The sequence below is a fragment of the Crotalus tigris genome, unplaced genomic scaffold (genome assembly GCF_016545835.1).
Source record: "Crotalus tigris isolate CLP2741 ecotype Arizona unplaced genomic scaffold, ASM1654583v1 scf7180000024341.3516292, whole genome shotgun sequence".
NCBI lineage: Eukaryota > Metazoa > Chordata > Lepidosauria > Squamata > Viperidae > Crotalus > Crotalus tigris.
The window spans coordinates 2685193-2702053 of record NW_024100511.1 but is presented as its reverse complement, the minus strand read 5'-3'; the positions used below and the strand labels follow the sequence as shown (position 1 = coordinate 2702053).

The 16861-nt window shown below is 38.5% G+C and overlaps 1 protein-coding gene across 5 annotated transcripts in view; it reads right to left on the bottom strand.

The window, feature by feature from the left end:
- Positions 1-16861, bottom strand: part of PALLD (palladin, cytoskeletal associated protein) — a 524810-nt gene that overhangs the window by 293515 nt on the left and 214434 nt on the right. For all 5 annotated transcript variants that reach the window (XM_039326459.1, XM_039326458.1, XM_039326460.1 and 2 more), the window contains one exon: positions 1014-1133. In XM_039326459.1, coding sequence (XP_039182393.1) covers positions 1014-1133 — 120 coding nt within the window. The remainder of the gene's footprint in view (positions 1-1013; positions 1134-16861) is intronic.

Sequence of the window (16861 nt, the reverse complement as noted above, 5' to 3'; positions counted from 1 at the left end):
GTTACTCATTTTTTCCATTTAGTCTCTGCTGCCACCTAGCAGTTATCATAATGAAATATATTGCTGACTACAGTACATGTTGTTTTATGATTAACACATAAAATTTTTATTAATTTCTTCATAAGTTAAAAGGTATGAACTGAACTAGACTTAAAAGAAAAATCAGAACCATTTTGTGCTAGCTAGAAACCATGGGGGTTTTACTTCAATACGTCTGAATGAGGAAAGGAAATGGTTTCATCTTGAACCATTTTTCAATATAATTATACACTCATAATAGCAGGACGCTTCAATGCATAACTTAGGTTTTTACTATGTCAATACATTTCTTGCATAATTTTATTTTTGTAGTTTGTAGTCCAATTGAAATAGAGGCCAAATTTCTCCCTTTCTCCCTCTATTACTGGTAGTTGGATCTACTGTTAGTTTATTTTACTGTATTTCCTAATGTCACCTCTAGGTGAGATGGGTAGAATACAAACCAAATAAGCAAGTGAATAAGTTTTAGAGCAGGGGCTCCCAATCTTGGCAACTTTAGGACATGTGGACTTCAACTCCCAGAACTGAGCTCCTAAAATTCCCCAGCCATGCATCTTAAAGTTGTCAAGATTGGAAACCCCTGTTTTAGAGCAGGGGTCCCCCAACCCCCAGTCCGTGGACTAGTACCGAGCCACAGCATGCCAGCAACTGGGCCACACAAACAAGCAAAGCCCCATTTGCGGGATGCAGGCAGCACACAAAACCATGCCCCCTCCAGTCCATGGAAAAACCTCTCTCCACGTAACCGGCCCAAAAGATTGGGGACCTCTGTTTTAGAGGATTATGTAGAATACTCTTAGATATGTCAACTTTATACTTCTTTTTACCCTGATGTAAAGTAATACATCATCAGTAAAAGATGTAGAAAGATAACATACGATACACTCTAACTGTATCTGGTGCAGCTGGGTCCAAACGTCACCCTGTTTCATTTATATTATAGACAACACAATCCATCAAAAACTGCTGAATACCTGACAGCACAGTCAGTTTGGCAGTGCTTGTGACTGATCCATAATCATTGCTTGCTGTGCATGCAAAGATCCCTGCATCTTCAGGAAAAGTTTCTGCAATCACCAAAGTACATATCTCCTCTAAAAGGCAATCAGAAGAAAAATGACAATTTTGCATCACGCTTCACATAATTATCTTTGGAATTCATGATATTTAGCTTCAATCTTAGTTCTAGGATAAAAATGATTTGATTTATTGGGAAGCTGCCTTCTTTGATGAGCATCTTAGTCCTCCACTCTTTTAGATGGCTATAAATATCTAAAGCAAACACTTTGTTCTTTCCATGTAAAAGCATCCTAAACCATTTACTGGATGTTAAAAGAAATCTAAATTGTGCTTATTTGAAACCTAGTATCATCTATTCAATGCAGAGTTCTCAAGATACAAATGACTAAGCTCATATTCTCCTACTTCGGATACATTATGTGAAGACCTAGCTCCATAGAGATGGTTCTAATAGTGGAAATGATAGAAGAAAAGAGAAGAAGAGGAACATCAGAAAGATCAGGTGGATAATCGTGGAAAAAATCTATGTGGTCACTAAGAGGTGACAACAACTTTATATCATATAACGCCATCTAACCCAAGAAAATTGACTATAGATACAAAAAGCTATAGTACATGACAAAGCAACTAATAGCTATAGTGCACCATAAAGTTATTTTATTGCAAATATAGCCTTAGTTTAAAATTGGCTTAGAATTGGATGCTGATAAAAAAAAATGCAACATATCGAACAACATATGGAATTAGTCCTGCTTCAGGACTAATTCTTCTCCTTACCTAAGATATTCAAATATTCAAAAGCACTAATGGTTTATAGAATGATAATTTTACAATATACACCTACACATGTCTGTACATACCCTCCATTATAACCATTCTTAAGCTTATGCCAAATAAGATTAAAGTAATGTATTTACTATGTAATCATCCATAAATTTAAAAATTCTGGTTAAAATAATTCAGTTCAGGTGGGTATCAAGGCTCTTGAGGTAGCACATAAAAGCTTTCCCCCAATAGCCAGACCTATAACCTGAAAACTCCTAGTTATTTGGGCGACCTGATATGGTTATTTGCTTAAATTCCAAGCTTGTTATTCATTTAAGAAAGGGCTAAAATCTGTACCCCAAATGCAATCTAACACAATCTTTTCTATACTATACCTTTATTAGAAGCAATGTCAGTCCAAAGTAGCCCAGGAGCTATCACTTGGCTTTCCAGCATCATCTGCTATTCTTTTCTAATAATAATAGGTTACATAACCCAGGACTTCTATACTAGTTGCCTACTGACAGAGGTCAAAATGAAAGCTATCCCTGCATTTATTACATGTCTTTCCCATTTTATTACTCTGTTAAATTCTGTTTAATAGTAAAAATGTCTAGGTTCACACATGATTTGCTTTAAACTTAGTTTTTAGTCCAACCTTAATCAGCAGCCAACAAATCTCAGTAGTAGGCTTATTACATCTTCCCCATTGTGTTTCACATTTGAGCCAAGTTTTTAAAACTCAGCCTTAATTGGCTGAGCCATGTTCATATTGCACATTATGCAAAGTTACTCCCAATTTTTCTCCATGGAAAACAAATCTAATTCTCTGCTAAAATATGCATGAATGATGTGTTTGTAAACAACTTTGTAGCATCATCTAAAAAGATATATGTGCAAAATGGCTCCAAAGGAAGGGAAAATAGTTTTAAAATATGAATATTGCATACTCAAAATAATTTAATGAGAACTATATCATAATGTCTTCTAATTATCTTGTATCCCAAATCAGAGTTAATGTTTAATTTGGAGTTCTTAAAAAGAAAGGCATGATTTACTTCTAAACTGCAATCCAACATCTATAAATATTCCCTCCTAAAATCAGTGACATATTTCTAGCAAAAAATTAAGAGACTTGCACAAAAATTATGTATCTTCACTGTAGAAACATAATTCTTGGGCAACTTCTGCTTAGTATCAGGTTAATATGTGTAGCAAATTAATGTAACCATGTAAAAAACATCAACTTTCCTGAGTTGATATAAAATTCAAGAAGCAATTCTTCAAATACATTTGAGAAACAGCTCATTTCTATATAAACTATTTGAAACTGTTTTCATTTCAAAAATAGTGATACATAACCATATATAGAAGATAACCTGTGTTGGAGATGGCCTGCATGCAAAAGAAAAATTTGGTATTGAATTCTCCCACTCTTAACCCCCAATGTCCTTCAGACACTTCATCAGTTTCTGTTGACTTACAGAATAGTCTGAAGAATATGGTACGGCTTTGTATTACTTTGTATTACACACATTAATTTTAATTGACCTAAATAACAATGAAATACAAAAAATAAGCAGGCTCTATTCTTCTCTCCCAGTTAGAAAGATCTCATAATATAAGCAATTTCAGACAGGTTATTTTTGTAAAAATCAATGTGATTATGAGGAATACAATTTCATATATCCTGATAAAGCAATACAATTCTATAGCATTTAGAATTTATTCACTAACAATTAATCCAAAGGATGGCAGCTAATTAAGGTGCCAGTTATTCAAACAATAGCAACAGATTAGCTATTATTTGTTTTAAAAATTCTACCAACTTTATCCTGAGGGTTCAAGAAACAATGGAGGAGGGAACCTGAGCAAAGAATCCAAAAAAAAAAAAAGGCAACTCAGTAAATGAATCATCAGCACTATTTCTTTAAAAAGAAACTTGCATGAGGATATTTTCAAAGAGGTTCGATAAGATTATTAAGGCTTTGGCAAAGTCTCCTACAAAATAATTTAATGGCTAGATGAAACTCTACAAAACTATATTCCACTTCCATAATCATTCTATCCCATCCAAGGTCTGTCAAATCTATCTAGTATATGCTTGAGATTTTGATTCTTCCCCTATTTTTCCCCAATATAGTATTTTGCACCCCTGAAACTGGTGAAAGACTCATAAGGCTCAGGCCTTATGTGATCTCTCTAAGCTTCTAATAATGCTGATTGTCAAAAATTAGTGTACTTTTTATTGCTTTTTTTTAAAAAAGAAAACACATGAACTCATAGTGCAAGATAAAAAATAGTTTTAAAAGCAAACAACTTTAAAAAACAAAGAAACAAACCAGAATATACAGGTAGTCCTCAACTTACAACAGTTCATTTAGTAACTGTTCAAAGTTACATCACTGAAAAAAGTGACTTATTTTTTACACTTGTGACTGTTGCAGCATCCCCATGGTCATGTGATCAAAATTTAAACAATTGGCAACTGACTCGCATTTATGATGGGTGCAGTCTCCCAGGATCATATGATTATCTTTTGAGAGTTTCTGACAAGCAAAGTCAATAGGTAAATCAGATTCACTTAACAACCTTGTTACTAAGTTAAGAACTGCAATGATTCATTTAACAACTTTGGCAAGAAAGGTCATAAAATGGAGCAAAACTCACTTAACAAATGTCTCATTTATCAAGATAAATTTTGGACTCAAAAGTCAAGGACTACCTGTGATAACCCTTGCTGAGTGACCAAAAGTTTACCTAACCTTATCTAGAGCAGAGGTCCAAAACCCCTGGTCCATGGACCAGTACCGGGCCACAGCATGCCAGCAACTGGTCTGCACAAACAAACAAAGGCCCATCCATAGGATGCAGGCAGCACACAAACCTACGTACTCTCCAGTTCGCGGAAAAACTTTTCTCCACAGAACTGGTCCCTGGTGCCCAAAAGGTTGGGGACCTCTGATCTAGGGCAAAATAATAGGGATAGACCAACTGCTCTGTGCATGGAGCCTCCTTTGGACAACTTGTACACAGAGTGAAATCCATATGCTTTCATCTGCTGTGGGAATGGCTTGGATACTATCTAAAATTCTGGTAGCCCGGACATAAAAAATTATTTGGATGCACTATTCCATTTTAGATTAACTGTAAATGTAATTTATCTTTATAATAGATAATAGCTAGGCAAACATGATTTTTTAAACAAAAAAATGTTTTCCAGGTTGGACATCCCCCTCGGCCAGGTAAGAACTTCCTTCTCTTTTAGGGAGGCAACTAGTGCTAGATTCTCCCCACTCACCCTCTAAACATATTTCTTTAAATATTTTGGCAAATGTTTAAAGAATCAGACTCTTTTTTCCTAGTGATTTCTTGATGGCAGTAAAGCCAGAGGGTTATTTTAAAAACTATTTTTCTGCCATAAGGTCATCTAACTCAGACCTCAATAATTTAAAAACTCTGTTGTTCACTATGTCAAAACCTCTGGATCTGTTCCAGATTCTGAACTAGTGAAACTTGAAGCAGGCACACACATAAGCAGAGCTTATGGATCACAGTATGTTTGCACTGAACATGAGGTAAAGCATGTTTTGTAAGGTCCCATCCAACTCTGATCTGTTTTCATGTCTGTGTGTATGTGAGAGAGATGCTTCAGTGATTTTCCTTTGCATTTTAGTTTGGATTTATCTTCAGTAATGCATTTGAGGGCATTCTTGTCAAAGGAACAATCCTATGAAGTTTTAAGTATGTGTCTTTGGGACTCCTTGCTACTGCAAAAGTAGTGATTAGTTGCTGCTTAATATGTGTGCTCAATTTATTTTCCTTTTCCTTGGAGCCAAGGAGGGGAAGGGAGAACCAATTTGGTTTCATGGTTACAGCCACAGGCTACAAGGCTGGAGAACTGTGAGTTCAAATCCTGCTTTGGCCATGAAGGCCAGTTGAGTGATTTTGGGCTGGTCATTTTTTCTCTTCAGCCTTAGGAGGGAGGCTTTGGCAAGCCACTTCTGTAAGTGTTATGGAAATTTTCTTCTTGTTTTATGCTTTGAGGGCTGTTTATAGTTCTCTGAAAGCAAAAGTTTAGTATAAATTATTTTTATTCTGCCAGGCTTGGTGGAGCTGGGGAGGGAGAGACAATCGTTTGTCTTTACAGCTATACTGTTGCTTATTTGATGTGCTACCTTCAAGAGTGATTTGTATATCATCTGCCTAAGACAAAAACATTCCAGAAATGTTGGCTCACTGCTGGTCAGGGAAGCCTGTGTGCTTTACCTTTTAAAATCCTAAATATGTCATTTACAACAAGTTTAAGGTGTTAGATTTTTGTCCCTTAACATGGCATCTGATAAGGAATCTAGGTGGAGGAAAGCAGAAGTTGAACATTACTGTAGTTCCATAGTGTACCTACAAACCAAGGCAAGGAAGATGTGCCAGAGGACCCCCTGGGGAAAGGGGTGGATGTGTATATAAATGGATCACCTAGTATGAGTGAAGGACAGAGGCATAGTGGGTATGGTATTATAGAAGGGACTTGAGTATAGGAAAGTGGGAAATTACCTTCAGATTGGACAGCTCAGACCTGTGAATTGTATATGGAACAAGTACTGGGGTCTCTGTCTTCTCTTTGACAGGAACGCTTGGTGGCACAAACAGCTCCTTTGGAATTTCCAGTTCATAAGATCCAGCCGGGACAGTGGGTATTGATTTGTAAATGGAAGGAGGAACCTTTGCAACTGGATCTGCTGAGAAAATGTGGACTCACTATACTTGAACAAAGGTGGTGACTGGACCTAAAAGAGGTTGGATAGTCAACCCAGGACAAGGAGTAAAAGCCATGTTTAAAAGGACCTGAATGGTTGATGAACCAGAACCCCTACCTATTTCAAACATTCCTATTAGAATTGCAGGTGACCCAGATGAAGAATGAAGGCAGAAGGATGAAGACTCTTCAGAGTATCAAGAAACAGGAGTGGGGATTTGATAGAAAATATGGGCGAAAGGTCTTTAGAAAGTACCAAGCTGCAAGAGGAAATAGCTAGTTTGATCACAGAAGTAAATAATTAGAATAACAGGAAAGTACCTACAATTCCAAGGACCCATAGCATAACCACCAGAAGGGGCTTCAGAGTGAGGAATGGAAACATTTGAGCTGCAAAATAGCTGCAAGAGGAAACTGCTAGCTTAGCCACAGGAGAGGGGCATATAAATTGTGATATTCTGAAAAATAGGTGATTTTTCTAAGAAGTAAGTAGTGGGTCACAGTAGTAAGCAAAGCGCATCTGCTAATTATAATGCACGTCATATGTCATATAGTAGGTTTGGGGGGGGGGTCTCAGGAAACATGTAGGAGGCGATAGGAGAGAATGTAACCCCATAGTACCTCAGCCAATGGAGAAAATGGAGGAATGGGTGGCAGTTGTAGGAAACGTATAAAGATGTTGATTTGAGATGATGAACTTTGGAGGGAACCAAGCTATGATAGCTTCTCCCCACTTATTGCAAAAAAAAAAAAATGAAACAAAAAGGTCTTCACTGTGTCTTGGCTGGTTATTGGTCAAGCAAATTTGCCACTTCTTAATAGGAGTTTTGTCTTTAATATTCTGTTTCAAGTATTGCTTCTCAGATCTACACTACCTTCTTCAAGCAGTCGGGCCTATATTCCAGAAGTACTTCTGGTAGAGTTAGCCTTTTTTTCATTCATTTCATTTTTTCATTCATCTAAACATTCATGTTTAGATATTATAATTGTGGCTTGTTCATATTCCCTTTGTTCTTACAAAACATATGGGTACATCTATTATTTTAATTTTCAAACTTCAGACTATGGAGCAGATACTGATGAAATGAGGATTAACCTAAATCTTACTTTACCAATCCTTCATTCCAGCTCCATATCTTATACCTTTCAGATGTACCGGACAGTCCAATCAGCATCCCCAAAAAATCAGATGGCTCCAAGGTAGCTCCTGCCCTTTGGAATATCTTACCCTCTGAAGTCACATTGGCTCCCACCCTTCTGACCTTCTGTAAGAGCCTCAGGACCTGGTTCTGCCAAATGGCTTGGGGCCCCAATGGGAGAGCTTCAAACTGGATTAAGTAAAAGCTAACAACACATCTCCCTGCCCCCTGGGCATCCAGCTGCGTCCTTCACCATCTTGAATCAATGATTTAATTCTGTTTGCATTGTGATTTTATTGGGTGTATATTTATGTTTGTTGATTTTAATATTTTATGCTGTAAGCTGCCTAGAGTCACTTTGAAATGAGGTGGGTGGCAAATTTTAATAATAATAATAATAATAATATGTGGTTGTGGGGCTTGTCTACTCTGAGGAAGATGAGAGCTATGCCAGAGGTTCAACCATACTGGACAGGTCTCATCAGAGGAGTCAGACAAAGAGTGTCTCTCCCATAAAAAATATGGTGAGACGTAAATTGCAGAATGCCATACCGGCTCGGACGTCGCCCGGGTTAACAAGGTCCACGCTAGATATTGGAGTTCCTGGATATCTGGTGAAAAATGGGTTACAGGACTCAGGACTGTTGGCTGAGCAACCAGGGCCAGCAGCTGCAGAACTACTGGAAGAAAAGGTGTTTACCCGTCGCAGATACACAGTGATGGAAAACAAAGAAATAATGATCTGTTACTACAGATCAAGTCCAACAAGAAGAAGATATCTAAAACAAATGCACCAGTTCTGGAAAGAACAACATCCAGAATCAGAAATAACAGAACAGAGACTAGCAGATCAACGCCGATTTATAACACGAAATAAAGTATTCACAGAAACAGAATTGGACGAACTGCAAAGGTTTACCCAGGGCAAAGAAATCAAAGCGTTACCAGAAGTAATTCAGAATGTAGAGGCAAACCAGGGGGAGTTGGCAGTGAAGGAATCTAGCAGAGATATACAACTGTTCTCATTTGGAAAACAGGCACCTCTACCTCAGGAAGAACAAAACCCTCTAACTAAAGAAATAAAAGAATTGAAACAAAGAATAACTGAGCATCTAGAACAGCACAAAAACAACAGAATAAGGCTACCTGCATTGAAGCTTGTTCCAAAGAAACAGCTAGCACAAGCATTAAAAGATGCAAATACTGCAATATCAAGTATAAGCACCAATTCACTGCAAGAAACAAACCAACTAATGTACAGCACAGCTGCAGTTATAACAGAATACCTGGGATGCAAAATCAACAAAGAAGAAAAACAAACAAACAGTGCACCAGAAAAATGGAAGGTTAGACTAGAAAATAAGATCAGCAAGTTAAGATCACATGCAAGCAAGCTAGAACAGATGAAAGAAAAGAAGCTGAAGAACAAGAAGACCAAAGAATACCTAATCAAGAAATACCACTTAGAAACAAGGAAGATCAAGGAAGCACTGGAAATAATAAAGCAACAAATAACAGCTATAGCCAGGAAAATCAGTAGATATGAAGCTCGAATTGCAAACTATAGGCAGAACCTCCAATTTCAATCCAATCAGAAACGTTTCTACCGATCCATCAATGGAGAAACTGCAAGGAATCAGTCAGTACCTGACAAGGAAGAAACAGTGCAGTTCTGGAAGCAGATATGGGATAACCCAAAGAAATACAACAAGGATGCGGCTTGGTTAAAAGAGGTGGATGCAAATAAAACAGAAGTTGAAATGAAAGAACTAGTAATAACAACAAAAATGGTAGAAAAAAGAGCAAAGAAAATCAAAAATTGGTCAGCACCAGGTGAAGATGAACTGCATGGGTTTTGGTTGAAACATCTAACTGTTATACACCCACTCATTGCCAAGCAGTTCAACAATATACTACAAGGAGGAGAAATTGAAAAGTGGCTAACAACTGGGAAAACCTACCTAATAATGAAAAATCCAGCAAAAGGGGCAACACCAGGCAACTACAGGCCAATTACCTGCTTACCAACAACTTTCAAATTACTAACTGGTGTGGTAGCTGATGCAGTACAACAGCATCTAGTTGAAAACAATCTCTTTCCACCTGAGCAGAAAGGAAACCGCCCCAATAGCAGAGGAACAAAAGATCAACTCCTAATAGACAAAATGATCTTGGAAAACTGCAAGAGAAGGAAGACCAACCTGAATGTGGCATGGATTGACTACAAAAAGGCATTTGACTCTCTGCCACATGATTGGATAATAAAGTGCCTAGAAATAACAGGAGTCAGTAGAAACATCAGAAAATTTGTGCAAAGATCGATGGCACAATGGAAGACACAGTTGCAGATCAATGGTGAGAAGCTGGGAGAGGTTAATATCAAGAGAGGAATATTTCAAGGAGATTCATTATCACCATTACTATTTGTTATTGCACTGTTTCCTCTGTCAACAATACTGAATAACTCAGGACATGGCTATCAAACATCAAAAACATCTGCCAGACTATCCCACCTCCTTTACATGGATGATCTGAAGCTGTATGGAAAAACATCATCTGAAATAGAATCGCTGCTCAACACTGTCCGTATATATAGCCAAGATATTGTAATGGAGTTTGGCTTGGACAAATGTGCCACACTTACTATCAAACAAGGAAAAATAGTGAAAACTGAAGGAATCAAGATGCCCCACGAAAATAACATTAAGAGTCTGGATGAGGAAGAGTACTACAAATACTTGGGTATCCTTCAAGCTGACAACATCAAGCACACTGAAGTCAAGAAAAAGATTAGAGGTGAATACATCAAGAGAGTGAAGAAGATCTTAAAGTCCAAACTCAATGGAGGAAATACCATAAAGGCAATCAACACCTGGGCAATCCCAGTCATTAGGTACACAGCTGGAATAGTGGACTGGACTCAAGCAGAACTAAAAGCAATGGATAGGCAGACCAGAAAAATAATGACAATGAATCATGCCCTTCATCCACGCAGTGACATTGATAGACTTTATCTACCAAGGCAAATAGGTGGGCGTGGAATGCTACAAGTACATCAGATGGTTGAAGAAGAAAAAATGGCTTTGGAAGAATATCTGAAGAACAATGATGAAGATGCACTGAAATTAGTATATCAGGAAGGCTTACTAACTACTGGAGAGACCAAACTGGCCTACAAGAAAGACCAAATGAAGAACAGAATAGAGGCATGGGAAGACAAAGCACTACATGGCCAATACATGAAAAAAATAGCTGGGAAAGCAGATAATAATAAAACCTGGCAATGGCTAAGAGCAGGAAAATTGAAGAAAGAGACCGAGGGACTAATTCTGGCTGCACAAGACCAAGCCTTAAGGACAAATGCATACAAAGTCAAAATTGAGAAGACAGCAACAGACAGTAAGTGCCGCCTATGCAAAGAAGCTGAAGAAACAGTGGACCACTTGGTAAGCTGTTGCAAGAAGATTGCACAGACTGATTACAAGCAGCGGCATGACAAAGTAGCAACAATGGTGCATTGGAAGATCTGCAAAAAATATCATTTGCCTGTAAGCAAAAACTGGTGGGATCATAAAATAGAGAAAGTCATAGAAAATGATAAAATTAAACTGCTCTGGGACTTCAGAATTCAAACAGACAAGCACCTGCAACATAACACCCCAGACTTAACAATTGTCGATAAGAAAGACAAAAAAGTCTGGATAGTGGACGTGGCAGTGCCTGGAGATAGCAGAATAGAAGAGAAAGAACTGGAGAAGATAACAAAATACAAAGACCTACAAATAGAAATAGAAAGACTGTGGCAAAAGCAAGCAAGGGTAGTACCAATAGTAATAGGCTCCTTGGGTGCAATCCCAAAACAACTGGAGCACCACTTGAACACCATTGGCATTGACAAATTCGCTATTAGTCAATTGCAAAAGGCGGCCTTATTAGGAACTGCTTCCATCCTGCGACGATATCTGTAATACCATAAACATCCACATCTGCCTATCCCAGGTCCTGGGTAAGGACTCGATAGGTAGACAAAATGCCAAATCCAGTCTGAACATCTGGCTGACTGTGCGATGATCCATAATAATAATAATAATAATAATACACAGTTGGAATAGTGGACTGGACTCAAGCAGAACTAAAAGCAATGGATAGGAAGACCAGAAAAATAATGACAATGAATCATGCCCTTCATCCACGCAGTGACATTGACAGACTTTATCTACCAAGGCAAATAGGTGGGCGTGGAATGCTACAAGTACATCAGATGGTTGAAGAAGAAAAAATGGCTTTGGAAGAATATCTGAAGAACAATGATGAAGATGCACTGAAATTAGTATATCAGGAAGGCTTACTGACTACTGGAGAGACCAAACTGGCCTACAAGAAAGACCAAATGAAGAACAGAATAGAGCAGTGGTTCTCAACCTGTGGGTCGGGACCCCATTTGGGATCGAACGACCATTTCACGGGGTCGCCAAACAAGGCTGTCCGCCATTTCCCCCCCTTTTCTTTGGCCACGCCCCTGGCACCCGGTGATGTATAAGTGGTTGGGGGGTCACCACAACATGGGGAACTGTATTATGGGGTCGCGGCATTAGAAAGGTTGAGAACCACTGGAATAGAGGCATGGGAAGACAAAGCACTACATAGCCAATACATTAAAAAAATAGCTGGGAAAGCAGATAATAACAAGACCTGGCAATGGCTAAGAGCAGGAAAATTGAAGAAAGAGACTGAGGGACTAATTCTGGTTGCACAAGACCAAACCTTAAGGACAAATGCATACAAAGTCAAAATTGAGAAGACAGCAATAGACAGTAAGTGCCGCCTATGCAAATTAGCTGAAGAAACAGTGGACCACCTGGTAAGCTGTTGCAAGAAGATTGCACAGACTGACTACAAGCAGTGGCATGACAAAGTAGCAACAACAATGGTGCATTGGAAGATCTGCAAGAAATATCATTTGCCTGTAAGCAAGGATTGGTGGAATCATAAAATAGAGAAAGTCATAGAAAATGATAAAGTTAAACTGCTCTGGGACTTCAGAATTCAAACAGACAAGCACCTGCAACATAACACCCCGGACTTAACAACTGTCAATAAGAAAGACAAAAAAAGTCTGGATACTGGACGTGGCAGTGCCTGGAGACAGCAGAATAGACGAGAAAGAACTGGAGAAGATAACAAAATACAAAGACCTAAAAATAGAAATAGAAAGACTGTGGCAAAAGCAAGCAAGGGTAATACCAATAGTGATAGGCTCCTTGGGTGCAATCCCAAAACAACTGGAGCACCACTTGAACACCATTGGCATTGACAAATTCGCTATTAGTCAATTGCAAAAGGCTGCCTTACTAGGAACTGCTTCCATCCTGCGACGGTATCTGTAATACCATCAAACATCCACATCTGCCTATCCCAGGTCCTGGGTAAGGACTCAAGAGGTAGACAAAATGCCAAATCCAGTCTGAACACCTGGCTGACTGTGCGATCATCCATAATAATAATAATAGAGGCACTACCTTGACATGGTTGTGGGGCTTGTGTACTCTGAGGAAGATGAGAGCTATGCCAGAGGTTCAACCATACTGGACAGGTCTATTCAGAGGAGTCAGACAAAGAGTGTCTCTCCCATAAAAAATGTGGTGAGACATAAATTTCAGAATGCCATACCAGCTTGGATCTTGCCCGGGTTAACAAGGTCTGTGCTAGATGTTGGAATTCCTGGATATCTGGTGAAAAATGGGTTACAGGACTCAAGACTGTTGGTTGAGCAACCAGGGCCAGCAGCTGCAGAACTACTGGAAGAAAAGGTGTTTACCCATCACAAATATACAGTGATTGAAAAGAAAGAAATAATGATATGTTATTACAGATCAAGTTCAACAAGAAGAGGATATCTAAAACGAATGCACCAGTTCTGGAAAGAACAACATCCAGAGTCAGAAATAACAGAACAGAGACTAGCAGATCAACGCTGATTTATAATACGAAATAAAGTATTCACAGAAACAGAATTGGACGAACTGCAAAGGTTTACCCAGGGCAAAGAAATCAAAGCCTTGCCAGAAGAAATTCAGAATGTAGAGGCAAACCAGGGGGAGTTGTCAGTGAAGGAATCCAGCAGAGACATACAACTGTTGTCATTTGGAAACCAGGCACCTCTTCCTCAGGAAGAACAAAGCCCTCTAACTAAAGAAATAAAAGAATTGAAACAAAGAATAACTGAGCATCTAGAACAGCACAAAAAAAATAGAATAAGGCTGCCTGCATTGAAGCTTGTTCCAAAGAAACAGCTAGCACAAGCATTAAAAGATACAAATACTGCAATATCAAGTATAAGCACCAATTCACTGTAAGAAACAAACCAACTAATGTACAGCACAGCTGCAGTTATAACTGAATACCTGGGATGCAAAATCAACAAAGAAGAAAAACAAACAAACAGTGCACCACAAAAATGGAAGGTTAGACTAGAAAATAAGATCAGCAAGTTAAGATCATATGCAAGCAAGCTAGAACAGATGAAAGAAAGAAGCTGAAGAACAAGAAGACTGAAGAATACCTAATCAAGAAATACCACTTAGAAACAAGGAAGATCAAGGAAGTACTGAAAATAATAAAGCAGCAAATAACAGCTATAGCCAGGAAAATCAGTAGATACGAAGCTCAAATTACAAATTATAGGCAGAACCTTCAATTTCAATCCAATCAGAAATGTTTCTACCAATCCATCAATGGAGAAACTGCAATGAATCAGTTAGTACCTGACAAGGAAGAAACAGTGCAGTTCTGGAAGGAGATATGGGATAACCCAAAGAAACACAAGGATGCGGCTTGGTTAAAAGAGGTGGATGCAAATAAAACAGAAGTTGAAATGAAAGAACTAGTAATAACAACAAAAATGGTAGAAAAAAGAGCAAGGAAGATCAAAAATTGGTCAGCACCAGGTGAAGATGAATTGCATGGGTTTTGGTTGAAACATCTAACTATTATATACCCATTCATGGTCAAGCAGTTTAACAATATACTACAAGGAGAAGAAATTAAAAAGTGGCTAACAACTGGGAAAACCTACCTAATAATGAAAAATTCAGCAAAAGGGACAACACCAGGCAACTACAGGCCAATTACCTGCTTACCAACAACTTTCAAATTGCTAACTGGTGTGGTAGTTGATGCAGTACAACAGCATCTAGTTGAAAACAACCTCTTTCCACCTGAGCAGAAAGGAAACTGCCCCAATAGCAGAGGAACAAAAGATCAACTCCTAATAGACAAAATGATCTGAATGTGACATGGATTGACTACAAAAAGGCATTTGACTCTTTGCCACATGACTGGATATTCAAGTGCCTAGAAATAACAGGAGTCAGTAGAAACATCAGAAAATTTGTGCAAAGATCGATGACACAATGGAAGACACAGTTTCAGTTCAATAGTGAAAGACTGGGAGAGGTATATCAAAGGAGGAATATTTTGAGGAGATTCATTATCACCACTACTATTTGTTATTGCACTGTTTCCTCTGTCAACAATACTGAATAACTCAGGACATGGCTATCAAACATCTAAAACACCTGCCAGACTATCCCACCTCCTTTACATAGATGATCTGAAGCTGTATGGAAAACATCATCTGAAATAGAATCACTGCTGAACACTGTCCATATATATAGCCAAGATATTGCAATGGAGTTTGGCTTGGACAAATGTGCCACACTGTCAGATAAGGAAAAATAGTAAAAACTGAAGGAATCAAGATGCCCCATGAAAATAACATTAAGAGTCTGGATGAGGAAGATTACTACAAATACTTGGGTATCCTTCAAGCTGACAACATCAAGCACACTGAAGTCAAGAAAAAGATTAGAGGTGAATACATCAAGAGAGTGAAGAAGATCTTAAAGTCAAAACTTAATGGAGGAAATACCATAAAGGCAATCAACACCTGGGCAATTCCAGTCATTAGATACACAACTGGAATAGTGGACTGGACTCAAGCAGAACTAAAAGAAATGAATAGGAAGACCAGAAAAATAATAACAGTGAATCATGCCCTTCATCCACACAGTGATATTGACAGACTTTATCTACCAAGGCAAATAGGTGGGCGTGGAATGCTACAAGTACATCAGATGGTTGAAGAAGAAAAAATGGCTTTGGAAGAATATCTGAAGAATAATGATGAAGATGCACTGAAATTAGTATATCAGGAAGGCTTACTGACTACTGGAGAGACCAAACTGGCTTACAAGAAAGACCAAATGAAGAACAGAATAGAGACATGGGAAGACAAAGCACTACATGGCCAGTACATTAAAAAAATAGCTGGAAAAGCAGATAATAACAAGACCTGGCAATGGCTAAGAGCAGGAAAGTTGAAGAAAGAGACCAAGGGACTAATTCTGGCTACACAAGACCAAACCTTAAGGACAAATGCATACAAAGTCAAAATTCAGAAGACAGTAACAGACAGTAAGTGCCGCCTATGCAAAGAAGCTGAAGAAACAGTGGACCACTTGGTAAGCTGTTGCAAGAAGATTGCACAGAGTGACTACAAGCAGCGACATGACAAAGTAGCAACAACAATGGTGCATTGGAAGATCTGCAAGAAATATCATTTGCCTGTAAGCAAGGATTGGTGGAATCATAAAATAGAGAAAGTCATAGAAAATGATAAAGTTAAACTGCTCTGGGACTTCAGAATTCAAACAGACAAGCACCTGCAACATAACACCCCGGACTTAACAATTGTCGATAAGAAAGACAAAAAAAATCTGGATAGTGGATGTGGCAATGACTGGAAACAGCAGAATAGATGAGATAGAACTGGAGAAGATAACAAAATACAAAGACCTACAGATAGAAATAGAAAGACTGTGGCAAAAGCAAGCAAGGGTAGTATCAGTAGTAATAGGCACCTTGGGTGCAATCCCAAAACAACTGGAGCACCACTTGAACACCATTGGCATTGACAAATTCACCATTAGTCAATTGCAAAAGGTGGCCTCACTAGGAAGTGCTTCCATCCTAGCGACAATATCTGTAATACCATCGAACATCCACATCTGCCTTTCCCAGGTCCTTGGTAAGGACTCGATAAGTAGACAAAAACGCGAAATCCAGTCTGAACATCTGGCTG